Below are 15346 nucleotides of genomic sequence, written 5' to 3'. Positions count from 1 at the left end.
TTATATTTTCGAAAAAGATCTTACTGGAAATCTAGCTTTCTATTCAGGAGGGACCGGCTGAAATTCAGAGACTCTGCCCCCCCCCCCCCCCCCGACGTCGCCATTGATGCATATTTTTTTGAATGGAAACACACACAAATTTACAAGTTCATCGTGTTTCCAATTACATTTATAACTGCTTTGTAAAATTAATTTTGAAATAAACAGTAATTTATTATAATAATAATATTAAAGTTTTTTTTTTAATCGTAAGTAATAAATCAAAAGAATCCCGAATATCGATATTTGTTCCCCATTCCTAGTCGCTACCGCTAGGAACGCTAGTCGCTGACAAGACAGACGTCACTGTTTCCATTTCTCTCAGTAGCATGCGCCAATTACGATTCGCGATATACGCGTACACCACTAACTAATCTAATAGTCGCGTTATTAATCGTTTATCTGAGCGTTTCTGAGATTTCCTTTGCGGAATATTATGTTTTATTACCCAGTTTAAAAGTGACAATAACACCATTGTATGGAGTCCATAACACGAATTCGTTTAGAAATGTTTACTTGGTTGTTGTTTAAGTAGATCTAAAGTGTAATAGGTATTTTAGCTCTTTAAAATATCGGCTATTGAAAATCGTCGCGTTTTGATGGGTCTGAGGTTATGATAAGACCAAAACATTAAATATCGTCGGTGATTTCAGGTAATGTATATTATTTATTTACATATTGATTTTATTTTCTTAAGGATAGGTTTCGTTGGCTTTAGGCCCTCAAAGTCATTAATGACCTCGGATATTATGGCAAATTGGCTCCTACTGCATTTATATCAGTCTTTACATCAGCCAATTTTAGTCGATCCAATTCCTCCTAAAATAAATATGATCTTTCTGAATGTCCCATTTTGTACAGATAAAAATACCTCTATAAAAATTTCTATATACCTAGATGCCGGTTTTTTAAGTTTGGTTAGGTACCTACATAATATGCAGCCTGTTACTTCAGGTTGCAATTTGTAAAGGATGATACATGAACTGATTTTAAGTCTAAAGATACCTACACGGTCTTAAAGGTTTAGTTGGATATGGAGGTAATTAAAACTCTAAAGTCTTATTTTTATTTACGCCAACGTTTTGTCCTATATTAGACCTCAGGGCGCTGAAACATTCACAATACCTGTATCATTGATCAATAATCACACTAGTCAAAACAATTAAAATGGTTAATATACAGTTTAAAATAATAAAAACATAATAACTTTTTTAATAATTTAACGGAAAAATTTATATATAAAAGATACCTAAGTATACAATACTAGCTTTATTTAAACTAAAACATTTTTTTTTCAGTACCCAGTTCTATAACCTACAATTAAATTTTATAATATTCTATAGTCACCAAATGCTACAAAACAAATATTAAAGGCATATAGAAAAACATGAGAAAATTATAATTTTCTTTCTTGCCTATTTCTAGGCACTTTAACAGAAAGTTTATAAGAAAATAGAGGATCATCACTACAGTAAAATTACGTCTCTCAAGTGACTCTATATTGTAAATATTACATAACTCGGTTGAAGAGGCATTATTGATGTAATATTTGTTTTCTCTAAAAAACATGAAATTTGTTTCTTGTTTAAAATATGCTGTAACTCATATTTGTATAATTATTCATAGTAGGGTTCCAAATTATGCAGGCATATTCTATTCAGCTTCTTACGTATTAGGCATATTACAACTGCTTTAAAAATGCTGGATTATTAAACTCTTTAATATGAACCCATATACAGTATTGTGCATAAATATAGCAACAAGCGATGTTTTCAAAAATATTATTTGCTCCTTTATTTATTCCATATTATTTCTTTACTTTTAAGTACACGCCTCTGTATTATTTATAAATATACCGAGATATCATAAGAATGCCAATGCAGAGTAAGGAACTTCATGTTTGTTTATTTAGACAATGTGCATAAATATAGCAACATTCTTGTTTTGCATTTATTTTATCAGTTAAATATCGATTTACCTGCTGTAAAGTTGTTATTTTTGAATCTCAGAATTAACTTAAAATGGGCCGCTCAAAAACCGTCTCTGGTGATGTAAGAAAAATTATTGTGGAGCATTACGAAAATGGTGTTAGGCAGAGTGACATTGCAAGAAGCTTACGGCTTCACAGGTCAATCGTATCCAGAGTTTGCAAAAAATTTCGCCTTACTGGAACAGCTGCACCGGCGCCCATTCCTGGTAGACCCAGAAAAACAAATTTAAGGATGGATAGGCAGCTGCTACGAATTTCCAAAGAAAATCCTTTTTTGTCTTCTTCCTAAATTTTGGCAAAATTAAAAGAGGGTGGAGGAGTAAACCTCAGTTCAAGTACCGTAAGGAGAAGATTACTTGATGCCAACTTACCTGCTCGTCGCCCCGCCAAAAAACCGTTACCCTCAAAGAAGAACGTCAAGGCTCGTTTTCACTTTGCCCAATCTCATGTCCACTGGTCTGTAGCTGATTGGAAGAAAGTCGTATTTAGTGATGAATCTAAATATAATTTATTCAGGACTGATGGAGTGATGTACGTCAGACGCCCCAGTGAACAAAGATTAAACAAAAAGTACATTTGCCCCACAGTTAAACATGGAGGGGGAAATATTCTTGTATGGGGATGTTTTTCGGCTCGTGGCATGGGACCCATAGTAAGAATAGTGGGCAAAATGGATCGTTTCATGTACAAAGACATTCTGCAAACACATTTAGTGCCATATATGGATGAAGTCATGCCAGTAACAGCCATATTTCAGCATGACAACGATCCAAAACATGCTTCTCAATTTGTTAAGAGGTGGCTATCCGATGAAAAAACAAATGTAATGGTCTAGCCATCTCAATCGCCAGACCTAAACCCTATAGAGAATTTATGGCATTACATTGACACCAAAATCAGGCACCTAACATGCTCTAATACAAATATTCTCTTTGAAATAGTGGAAAAGGTTTGGAAAGAAGTGAACAATGACTATATTATGAAATTAATTGAGTCCATGCCAAGACGATGTGCAGATGTTATAAAGGAGAAGGGGTACTACACGAAATATTGAATTGATTTTAATTTAGTTGGATTATATTTTTTTTAGAAACAAAACTATTTTTTGTTGCTATATTTTTGAATAATAAATTTGCATAAAACAATTTGGTGTTTTATTTATTATGATACAAAAAATATGATAATATGAAAATATAAACAGGCTCTAACTATTCTTGTAAATAATATATAAACCTTACTTATAAAATAGATACTAAAAGATATATAACAGGAAAGTTCAATGTTGCTATCTTTTTGCACAATACTGTATTTGAGATGTTTTGTATCTAATAAATTTATATATAATAATAATAATAATAACGTTTATTATTTACCATGGAAATTACATAGAATATAAACTTACAGGTGTATTCAATAATTGAGGTAAATAAAAGCTAATGTATCAGACTCCTGCATTGAAAATGCAGGTTCTGTTCTACCTACATAGCTACAACATAAAAAACTTTTTAAACTAAACTACTTTTTAAATAAAACTAACGAATTAAACTAACAACTAATAAATTAAACTAACTACTAGATATAATGTACATACATTACATCTAGGTAGTTGATGATTTGGTACAGATTACAACAATACAACAATTAAATACGGAAGAATATATCTAATACTAGCCATTCAATTACAATTTATAAACAAGAAAAATGAAAAATAAATCTTCTAGCTCAAATATGCATGTTACTGATTATCCAATAAGATTTGCCTTACTTTTGTTTTGAACCTTTAAATGGAATTCGAAATATCAGTTATATCGGGTGGTAGCGCATTAATGATATGAGAAATATTATAAGAGAATGATTTTTTGAAAAATTGATTTTTGTGTTTAGGAATAGTTAAAGATTTACTTCTTAAATTTAAGTGATGAATGTCTGTCCGAAATGTAATTTTGTTGTATAGGTAGGAAGGACTGCGGTATTTAATAATTTTATAAAATAGCACACTGGAATGTAGCTTACGTCTATTAAACATATTAAGCCACTTAAGATCATTGAGCTTATGTGATACATGACCTCGCCTATTAATGCCATAAATAAAACGAATCCAAGAGTTTTGCATTTTTTGAACTCTATAGGAGTCTTAACCATCTAGACAAGGTCCATAAACCACATCACAATGATTAAAATTTGACAACACAAGAGAGTCGCATAGCTCACGTTTAATATTCAGATCTAAGTAATGTCGATGAGGGTACATGGTTTTTAGAGCACAATACGACTTTTTAAGATTATTTGATATATGTCCACTAAACTTTAGCTGTGAATCGAGTGTTAAACCCAAGCTCTTGGTGCTCTCTACTACTTGAAGTTTTTGATGTCCAACAAACAAGGAAATTCTTCATAAATAGTCCTTATTTGAACGTTACTTCCAGAGAGAATAACTACACATTTTTTAGGGTTTAATTTTAACATATGCTTACGAGAGACTTTAATAAGTGCATCAAGATCAGCATTTATATGGTTCAAAGCAGTTAAATAATCAGAAGGTGCAAATGAGTGATACAACTGCGTATCATCTGCATAAAAGTGATACTTACAGTATTCAAGATATTGAGGAAAGCATGTTATATAAATACTAAATAGTAGTGGCCCCAATATACTACCTTGAGGCACCCCATTAAGAACTGAAAGACGACTTGAAAAGGTTGCATCAATTTTTACCATTTGAGACCTATTACTTAGAAATGACTTTATTAAAGCTATAGCATGATTTGAGAATCCTATGTAGTGCAGTAAGGCTACCAATATTTGATGATTTAAAAAATAATATTATAAAGTTATAATAAGGTATAAATATTAATTTTGGACGAAAATTACTCAGAAACCTTATCGACGCTTTTAAGCAACACATTATCAGTGTCTTGCTTTTTGCGTTTTCTTATGTTAAGTAACCTCTTAGGAAACGTTGGTTCTTGGTTCCGATCAGTTTTTATAATATTTCCTTTTGTTCTTATAATAACACTATGATTCAGGCTTCACCCCTGCTTCTTAAGTCTACAGATGTGGATAAGATAATAAAATATTCAACTTTCACGCAATATGCAAGTGATTCCCAGGTATATATTCCAATGGCTTATTATAATTTACAAATAATTCAAGAGGGGTTAATACTGATTTAGATAATTTAAACATATAGATAATAAATCATTTAGATTTAGCAGCATTTACTACACAATCGTATAGTAAATGCTGCTAAATCCAAAATTTTGAATTTTATCCTCATCTTGCCAGATATTGAAATACGCTGCATTCCAATAGTAGTAGAAGCAAAAGATCTGGGGATAATTGTTGACAAATCTATATCTTTTTAACGCATAAAACATAACCATCATAACATATCATAACATATCATAACATCACCATCTTGGTGATAGAGCATTTAGAGATAAATATGACCCACTGAAAACGTCCATCCTAGATTCAAGTAGTTACATATGTATTAACCTCTTTCAATTCGATCAAGATTATTTTGATAAGTTTCGAGGCGTTGATAACCAATAATCAATTCGTGGAAACAATATTGATTTTATTTATTATTTTAATAGCTAGGTAACCAGATTATATTTGAAACTTTATTGAGTTAAAGAAACATATAGTGATCCCTCGTAAAGTCTCTGCATGTATGTTTGCTCCAGATATTATATTATCAAAATGTTGGGAGAAATTAAGCCTAGGGTTTAAATACTTGACCTTGACAATGTGATATTAATAGAGTAATACACGAATATGTTTGTTGATAAAGAAGTGAGTCGTTTTTAGTGACAACTTGGATGATCAAATAAATTAATGGAATTGATACATTTCTAGAAATTATTTAGTTTATGTTAGACGCCCTCTAGAATGGACAAAAAATAATCAGGCCTGCTGTGAGGAATGGCGACAGGGTTCTTTAATAGTATTCCCTCTTTGAGATAAACTAAATAATACCAAACGTTAAAAGAAATATGGGAAAGATTGATTTTAACCTTTTATCGAAATCTACTTTGTCGATTCGTGTATCAAAATCGGAAAATCATTTCCCGCTCTATAATACGTGGTTGTGCTTCCCTCCGCAGTATGGCGCCATATGACGAAATTTTCTTATTCCAATTTGCTACAATTTTTTACGGAAATTATTTAATCTCTTGAATTTAATTTGTGTGGGCTAGAATGTTCGGTTTTAAATTATGGAAGCATTTGCATAGGCTTTCTTCAACCTTAAATTTGTATTAAATTAATTAAAACTGGTTTAGATAATTATGTGGATTCAGGTATGCGTCGAATCGAAAGCCTGGTATAGGTTTTTCTTATTTCATAGAAAATTATGTTCTTTTTTAAATCTAAAGAACCTAAAAATTAAATTTTCAGATGATCCAGACACTATTAAGAAAATTAAACGATGATATAGAAAATAATCTAAAAACTAGAAGAGAATAAGAATAAAAGGATACTATTTATGAAAATATGAGATAAACAAGAAGTTCCTGGACCACCAAGTGGTACCAGTAAGCTAATACACCTATTAACATAATTTTAATAGTAACGTTTTTACAGTGTTCTTTAGGAGACGTCTTGGAAACTTTAAGGTTTCCAACTTTACACAGTGTAAATAATCTACAAATAAGTTTTTCGAGTTTCATGCTGTCCTGCCCACATATTCGAGAATTTCAATACATTTCAATAACGATGTTACATTGAAGCAAGTTGAGTTGGTTGCAGTTGAGTTGAAGAAGGAAAATTGAAGATTTCTATAGTGGATGATCGAGAATAGGAGACTCTTACTCTACTTCTAGGCAGCTGAAAATTATACACTTAAATTGCTTTGGAGGAAAAAAGATCCTAGACAAAGCAGGAAAATTGCAGATTCTTTCAGTAGAAGTAGGAGAACAGGAGAGTCTAGCTCTACTTCAAGGCAGCTGGAAATCATACAATTTAACTGCTTTGGAGATATACAAAATTTTCCGAGAAGAAAAAGGATGATTGCAGATTTTGGCGATAAACAAGATCCTTTAAGATAGAGAGGGAATATTGTAAATTATTTAAGTGAAAAAAGGAGGACAGAAGAGTCTTGCTCTACTTTCAGATAGCTGCAAGTCATGCCCTTCAACTGCCTTGAACATATACGAAATTCTCCCAGACGAAGAAGGATTATTGTAGATTCTTTCAGTGGAAGAAAGAGACCAGGAGAGTCTTGCTCTACTTTCAGGCAGCTGGAAATCATACACTTCAACTGCTTTGGAGATATACAAAATTTTCCAAGAAAAAGAAGGATGATTGCAGAATCTTTTAGTTGAAAGAGGAGAGTCTTGGTCTACTTCTACACAGCTGAAAGCAATAAACTTCAACTGCTCTGGAGATAAAAAGATCTTTCTAAGCGAAGAAAGAAAATTGCAAATTATTTCAGTGGAAGAAGGAGAACAGAAGAATCTTGCTCCAGGCCGATGGAAATAATATATTTCAGCTACTTTGGCGATAAACAAGAATCCTTTAAGATAGAGAAGGATTAATGTAAATTCTTTAAGTGGAAAAAGGAGGACAGAAGAGTTTTGCTCTATTTTCAGGTAGCTGCAAGTCATGCCCTTCAACTGCCTTGAACATATACGAGATTCTCCCAGACGAAGAAGGATTATTGTAGATTCTTTCAGTGGAAGAAAGAGACCAGGAAAGTCTTGCTCTACTTCCAGGCAGCTGGAAATCATACACTTCAAATGCTTTGGAGTTATACAAAATTTTCCAAGAAGAAGAAGGATGATTGTAGATTCTTTAAGTGGAAGAAAGAGACCAGGAGAGTCTTGCTCTACTTCCAGGCAGCTGGAAATCATACACTTCAACTGCTTTGGAGATATACAAGATTTTCCAAGAAGAAGGATGATTGCAGCTTCTTTTAGTTGAAAAAGGAGAACAGGAGAGTCTTGATCTACTTCTACACAGCTGGAAGCAATAAACTTCAACTGCTCTGGAGATAAAAAGATCTTTCTAAACGAAGAAAGAAAATTGCAGATTAGTTCAGTGGAAGAAGGAGAACAGAAGAATCTTGCTCTAGGCCGATGGAAATCATATACTTCAGCTACTTTGGCGATAAGCAAGACTCCTTTAAGATAGAGAAGGATTATTGTAAATTCTTTAAGTGGAAAAAGGAGACCAGGAGAGTCTTGCTCTACTTCCAGGCAACTGGAAATTATACATTTCAACTGCTTTGGAGTTATAAAAAATTTTCCAAGAAGAAGAAGAATGATTGCAGATTCTTTTAGTTGAAAAAGGAGAACAGGAGAGTCTTGGTCTACTTCTACACAGCTGGAAGCAATAAACTTCAACTGCTCTGGAGATAAAAAGATCTTTCTAAACGAAGAAAGAAAATTGCAGATTAGTTCAGTGGAAGAAGAACAGAAGAATCTTGCTCTAGGCCGATGGAAATCATAAACTTCAGGTACTTTGGCGATAAACAAGAATCCTTTAAGATATAGAAGGAATATTGTAAATTCTTTAAGTAGAAAAAGGAGGACAGAAGAGTCTTGCTCTACTTTCAGGTAGCTGCAAGTCATGCCATTCAACTTCCTTGAACCTATACGAGATTTTCCTAGACGAAGAAGGATTATTGTAGATTCTTTCAGTAGAAGAAAGAGATCAGGAGAGTCTTGCTCTACTTCCAGGCAGCTGGAAATCATACAATTTAACTGCTTTGCAGATATACAAAATTTTCCAAGAAGAAGAAGGATGATTGCAGAATCTTTTAGTTGAAAAAGGAGAGTCTTGGTCTACTTCTACACAGCTGAAAGCAATAAACTTCAACTGCTTTGGAGATAAAAAGATCTTTCTAAACGAAAAAAGAAAATTGCAAATTATTTCAGTGGAAGAAGGAGAACAGAAGAATCTTGCTCCAGGCCGATGGAAATCATATATTTCAGCTACTTTGGCGATAAACAAGATCCTTTAAAATAGAGAAGAATTATTGTAAATTCTTTAAGTAAAAAAAGGAGGACACAAGAGTCTTGCTCTACTTCCAGGCAACTGGAAATTATACATTTCAACTGCTTTGGAGTTATAAAAAAATTTCCAAGAAGAAGAAGAATGATTGCAGATTCTTTTAGTTGAAAAAGGAGAACAGGAGAGTCTTGGTCTACTTCTACACAGCTGGAAGCAATAAACTTCAACTGCTCTGGAGATAAAAGGATCTTTCTAAACGAAGAAAGAAAATTGCAGATTAGTTCAGTGGAAGAAGGATAACAGAAGAATCTTGTTCTAGGCCGATGGAAATCATATATTTCAGCTACTTTGGCGATAAACAAGAATCCTTTAGGATAGAGAAGGATTATTGTAGGTTCTTTAAGTGGAAAAAGGAGGACACAAGAGTCTTGCTCTACTTCCAGGCAGCTGGAAATCATACACTTCAACTGCTTTGGAGATATACAAAATTTTCCAAGAAGAAGAACGATGATTGCAGAATTTTTTAGTTGAAAAAGGAGGACAGGAGAATCTTGCTTTACTTCTACGCAGCTGGAAGCAATAAACTTGAACTGCTCTGGCGATAAAAAGATCTTTCTAAACGACGAAAGAAAATTGCAGATTAGTTCAGTGGAAGAAGGGTAACAGAAGAATCTTGTTCTAGGCCGATGGAAATCATATATTTCAGCTACTTTGGCGATAAACAAAAATTCTTTAAGATAGAGAAGGATTATTGTAAATTCCTTAAGTGAAAAAAGGAGAACACAAGAGTCTTGCTCTACTTTCAGGTAGCTGCAAGTCATGCCCTTCAACTGCTTTGAACATATACGAGATTCTCCTAGACGAAGAGGGATTACTGTAGATTGTTTCAGTGGAAGAAAGAGACGAGGAGAGTTTTGCTCTACTTCCAGGCAGCTGGAAATCATAGAAGAAGAAGAAGAAGGATGATTGCAGAATCTTTTAGTTTAAAAAGAAGAACAGGAGAATCTTGGTCTACTTCTACACAGCTGGAAGCAATAAACTTTAACTGCTCTGGAGATAAAAGGATCTTTCTAAACGAAGAAAGAAAATTGCAGATTAGTTCAGTGGAAGAAGAATATAAGAATCTTGCTCTATGCCGATGGAAATCATATACTTCAGGTACTTTGGCGATAAACAAGAATCCTTTAAGAAGGATTATTGTAAATTCCTTCCTATTAAAAATTTTCCGAGAAGAAAAAGGATGATTGCAGATTTTGGCGATAAACAAGATCCTTTAAGATAGAGAGGGAATATTGTAAATTATTTAAGTGGAAAAAGGAAAACACAAGAGTCTTGCTCTACTTTCAGGTCATGCCCTTCAACTGCCTTGAACATATACGAGATTCTCCCAGACGAAGAAGGATTGTTGTAGATTCTTTCAGTGGAAGAAAGAGACCAGGAGAGTCTTGCTCTACTTCTAGGCAGCTGGAAATCATACACTTCAACTGCTTTGGAGATCTGCAAGATTCTCCTAGATGAAGGACAATTGCCAGATTCTTTCATTACGAGAAGGCGAATAGGAGAGTCTTGATCTACTTCCAAGAAGCTGGAAGTTATACACTTCAACTATTTTAGAAATGAACAAGCTCCTCCAATAAGGAGAAGGCTTTGGGCAGAATCTTTTAGTGGAAGGAGGTTAGGAGACTCTTAGAGAGCCGTTTATTTAGACCCTTAGTGTTAAATATTAGGGTTCAAGCAGAATAAATGAGAACACTTCCAATAAACCAGACAAAAAAAATGTATTTCAAATAAACTTAAACTACGCGTTACAAAGAATGAAAAACGGAATCGAAAAACTAAAGAGCAATGCTATTGCCTCCCTGAAGTCTCTCTGTCTACTACTTAACTCACTATTTAAGTTACTGAAAAGAGAAAGGCGACCCTTATTTCGCCTAACGGCATGCCAGATGGTCTCGCATATGGAAACACTTAACAAAACAAACAAAAAAAGGTCTTTGCCGTTTTTAGAATCTAATAAGCTTAAGGACCAGTAAAGTGCCAATAAATTTAAAAACATCCATAAAATTCAACACTTAGGCTAATTTCTCTCCATACTTTGTAAGATACAAACTATTTAATCCAGTTATTATTCATCAGTTTGTATTGTCTTTTTTAGAGCTACTGTTACCTCTATATGTTTAGTTTTAGCTCAAATGTTGCCAGTAAAAATTCGTAGTTCTGTTTAGTTTATACATAGATAACTAATATAGCATAATTTATTTCAGGGAGGTGCCTTACCATAGAACACATATGCGAAAAAGGCATCATTTAGACGATATCTACTATCCAAATTATGAGGATATCAATGAATATAATGCGAGAAGACGGTAAGTTTCAAAAAAAGTAACCAGTATCTTTGAACATTACAACAAACAAAAACCAATTTTTTTAGAGAACCGTGGGAACACCCTTACTGTGATAGATATCCCGTACACACCAGAATACACGTTCGTGAAGATCTTTGGAACAATCCACAACAGGCGAGTGAGAAATGTAATTCGACAAGGAAGGAAACGTTACCTAAAGGGAAAACCTTCGATACTGTCGTGGTAGAACAATTCTCAAACAGTGACGTGCCTATTAAACAGGAAGAGGAAGTAGAGGAACGGTTTAGTCCTATGGTTGAGGATAACTTAAAAAGTGACGAGCCAAAGCAGGAAAATACCGGAGAGAGTTCTCGAGACTGCCTTAAATCTCAAACAGGAAGTGGTTTTAGTGATATTAAAAAAACTGTGCCAGAAAGAAGTTGTGAACAGTTGTTTGAACAAACGGGTTCTACCTATAATTCAGGATCTGAATTTGTAAACGCTAAAATGCAATATAATAAAGATTTAAACTCAAAAAAATTACAAAGTAGCTCTTGTGCCAACATAGAATCAAATAAACCTAATTTTGTAGAAAGTCTTAATGACAGTGATATGGAGTCGTTTAAATTAATTCAAGAAATGGAACCTGACGGTTCATCAGAAAAGCCCAATCGTAAGATAAAAATTAATTTACCTTTCCCAGTGGCTAAAGGTAAAACAATTGATTTATCTGCCGACAATTCCGATACCCCTCTAGAAGACATACATACTATTGAAAATGAGTTAAAGGATTTACTTGCAAAGAACAATAATGACTACACTAGCCATTTAAACGATAGGAAAACTATTATAACTACAATTGATATTACGGCGGATAGTGACGAAATTAGTGACAAACTTAATAATAAAATAGAAACTATTGATCTGGTTAAAGATGATGTAGAATTAATCGAAGAAAAGTGTGTGCAAAAGAAATGCGTATATCCTGTACAAGTTACAAACATTGATAAAGACAGTAAAGCCAATTTATTAACAGAACAAATGGAAAAGTTTAAAAAGGAAGACACTAAAGATTTTGTGATAAATAGTGATTATCAGCGCACAGTTGGCGGAGAAACACGTATTTGTAAGTATTCAATGTTATTTCGCCTTAAAAACATTCGTATTTTAATTAATTAATATTTATGGTATTTTGACAATCTCCACTATGACGTCTATTTTTCTATTTAGGCCTAAACAAGCACTATTAAAATTTTTTGATCTGGAATACAAATTTGATGCAATAACAATGTCACAGTTTATGAAACTCAGAACACATTTCGTTCATGTATTTGTATTACTTGAATGGTATGTAGTAATTGCGAGAGGAGCTTAAAATAACAAAATAACATGACTATTTCGTATATTGCTGAAAGAGTGATTTTCTTGAATGAGGTCCAACACATTTAAGTTTCATCCATGTTTTTTACTGCCATAAACCTAATCCTTCTTTATAATATTAAAGAGATTTATTACGGGTATATTTGGCAGCGATTTCTCAAAAAAAAATCTTTTAAATAGACTAGAAACTCTTTCAAAGTGATAGCCAGGCAAGGAATGCTTTATATTAGGTGCGTTTACTCATTTATCTTATTCTTCTTTGTTCTATACCTTCTTCATATGAATTTCCCACGTTTTATAGGTTAGGGTAACTTAAGATTAATTTTGTATTATCACGTTGCGTGGTTGTATGGCACTTAGTAACAAATAATAATGTCCATTAAAGAATGCTGTTTTTTTAAGTTAAATATAGTAGTAACGTCTGCAAATTGTTCAAAAAGTCTTAGAAATTTCACTGATTCGAAATATAGAGCCTCCAAAGGAGACATATGCCACAAGCAGTACTGAAAGGTTATAACGATTATTTATTGTGAATGAGGTCAAGGACGATAATGAAAATTGTGTCCTTATTTTTGAGCTGACTGAGTAATGAGGTTATTTCTTACTACAGTCCAAAGAGGTTACCCAAGTAACACATCATATAATATTATCCTTAAATATATGTTTATTCAATGATTTTTTAGTAAACTTTTTTGTTTTGGTATATTTATCAACCGTATATGGTTAAGGTATATTTATTAAACTGTAGAATATACAGGGTGTCAATTTGAAAACTTCCCACCCCTATTATCTCGAAACGGGTTAGGTTTTTATAAAATCGCTAGGACACGTCGATTTTATTATCGAGGGGGAACAATTTTTATGCAGAAATCACTTCGCCTCTTTCAACCCCCTACCCCCCAGAACCTCCCTCTCAAAAATCTTAAATGGCAATAGGGGTTGAGTGATACCTCATTTGAAAGAACTTTTTATTCTCTACATTTTGGCACCCTATTTTTTAAATTTGAGTGCTGCGTTGCCTACAAATTCTTTTGGTCATGAAAGATAAACATTTAATTTTTTTTCCTAACTAACCTAAAACCTAACCTTTCTAAAAGCATATTTATCGAGCTTAGATAACAGTATTCCATGATCCACACAGTCAAATGCTTTGGATAGATCACAAAACATTGCCGCCGATGACTCTCCAGAATTCAAGGACACATAGACGCTCTCCAAAAAGCTAAAAACAGCATCATGAGTCCCTTTACCGGCTTGAAATCCTGATTTGCAGACAAAATGCCATTATGATTTAAAAAGGACAAAATTCTACCGCGAAGTCTGTGTTATGTAAGAACCGAGTGTATGTACCAACTTATGACGAGGAAAACCAAGAAGAGAAGGATGAAGAATTTCTAAAATTAGGTTGGTTGTGTATGTAAAATAAGTCTAAAAGTAAATATGTGAATTGAGAATTAAAAATGTTGTCACCTGCAGTAGATTCTGGCGCATGTGAGTTAGTATTGCATATAGATGATTATTATGATTTATTTTCAAACAAAGAAATTAAGTCTGTTAATTTTAAGGCACTGGTGAAAATGTGTCAAATTTGAAAATAATAAGTATGAGTTACCATTGATTATTTTAGACAGTTCTAATTGATTTGTACTATTATTAGGATGTAAATGGTTAAATATTATTAATCCATCTTGGAAGAATACATCAGTAGAGTCAATGTCAGTCAAGTCAAAGTCAAGTTCAGTCCATCCTAAGTTAAATATCAACAAAAATGTGACTAATAAAGATCGAATTGAGTCTATGTATCATCAGGATTAGAAAATATTGACTGCTATATTGATGATATTATAGTCCATGGATTTTATTTTGAAGAATGTCAGGTGTGTTATGCAGAGGTTGGTGGATTTTAATGTCGAAGTTAATGAAAAGAAACGTGTTCTTTATCAAAATCGTATTGAGTTTCTTGCACATAGTATTGACAAAGTATTGAATGCAAAAATTGAACCCTCACCCGAAAATTAAACACACTTTTTTACTAAATTGAAGCATTTGTATAATTTATGCAAAACATGTGTATATTTTGTTTGGTCAGATAAGTGTGAAAATGTCTTTCTAAGCCGGAAATAACTTTTAACTTCAGAAAATGTCTTAACGCATTGGCTTATTGCAACACTATCTTATCTCGTTTTTATTTACTTACTATTAGAGACACACCCTCAATATCAACAGGTATTTCTATATCAGAAAGTCCTAATGATGACGTTATTAATAGAAAAGAAATAGTTATATGGCCTAAATCAACCTGTGCATGTAAAAAATATATCATTGAAAATGTAGGGAAAAGGAAAAGTTGTAAAAGTTATTAATCATTCTACCTACTTAGTGCAAGTTAACCAGGTTATTAAATTTATGCATGCTAATGATATTAAACTGGTCCATATAACAATTCGGATAAATATGAATGACCACCAATACTTTTAGTGAATCTAGGTATAGACTCTAAAATTAGTGTTCCTCAATTTCTGTGCTGGTAAAATGCCAAAGTAATGTAAATGTATCCAAGGAGATTTTGGAGGTACCATTTGTACATAAATCAATTGTAAATAGTTCTGTATGTCAAACTGCAAATGCATCAAAT

General features: G+C 33.0%; 1 protein-coding gene across 5 annotated transcripts in view; it reads left to right on the top strand.

Annotated features, from left to right (window-relative positions):
- LOC126737113 (uncharacterized) overlaps nucleotides 1-15346 on the top strand; it is a 59286-nt gene that overhangs the window by 20313 nt on the left and 23627 nt on the right. For 4 of the 5 annotated variants that reach the window (XR_007660883.1, XR_007660884.1, XR_007660882.1 and 1 more), the window contains exons 3-4: nucleotides 11251-11352; nucleotides 11418-12457. Coding sequence is in view for 1 of the 5 variants with exons in the window: in XM_050441846.1 (XP_050297803.1) it covers nucleotides 11251-11352; nucleotides 11418-12457 (1142 nt within the window). In the remaining 4 variants the exon portion in view is untranslated. Of the gene's footprint in view, nucleotides 1-419; nucleotides 693-11250; nucleotides 11353-11417; nucleotides 12458-15346 lie in introns of those variants that run through there. The other variant, XR_007660885.1, reaches the window with a different exon arrangement.

This window comes from Anthonomus grandis, chromosome 6 (genome assembly GCF_022605725.1).
Source record: "Anthonomus grandis grandis chromosome 6, icAntGran1.3, whole genome shotgun sequence".
In the NCBI taxonomy this organism is placed as follows: domain Eukaryota; kingdom Metazoa; phylum Arthropoda; class Insecta; order Coleoptera; family Curculionidae; genus Anthonomus; species Anthonomus grandis.
Note: the sequence above shows the minus strand (reverse complement) of the source record. Positions and strands in the feature narration are given on the sequence as shown.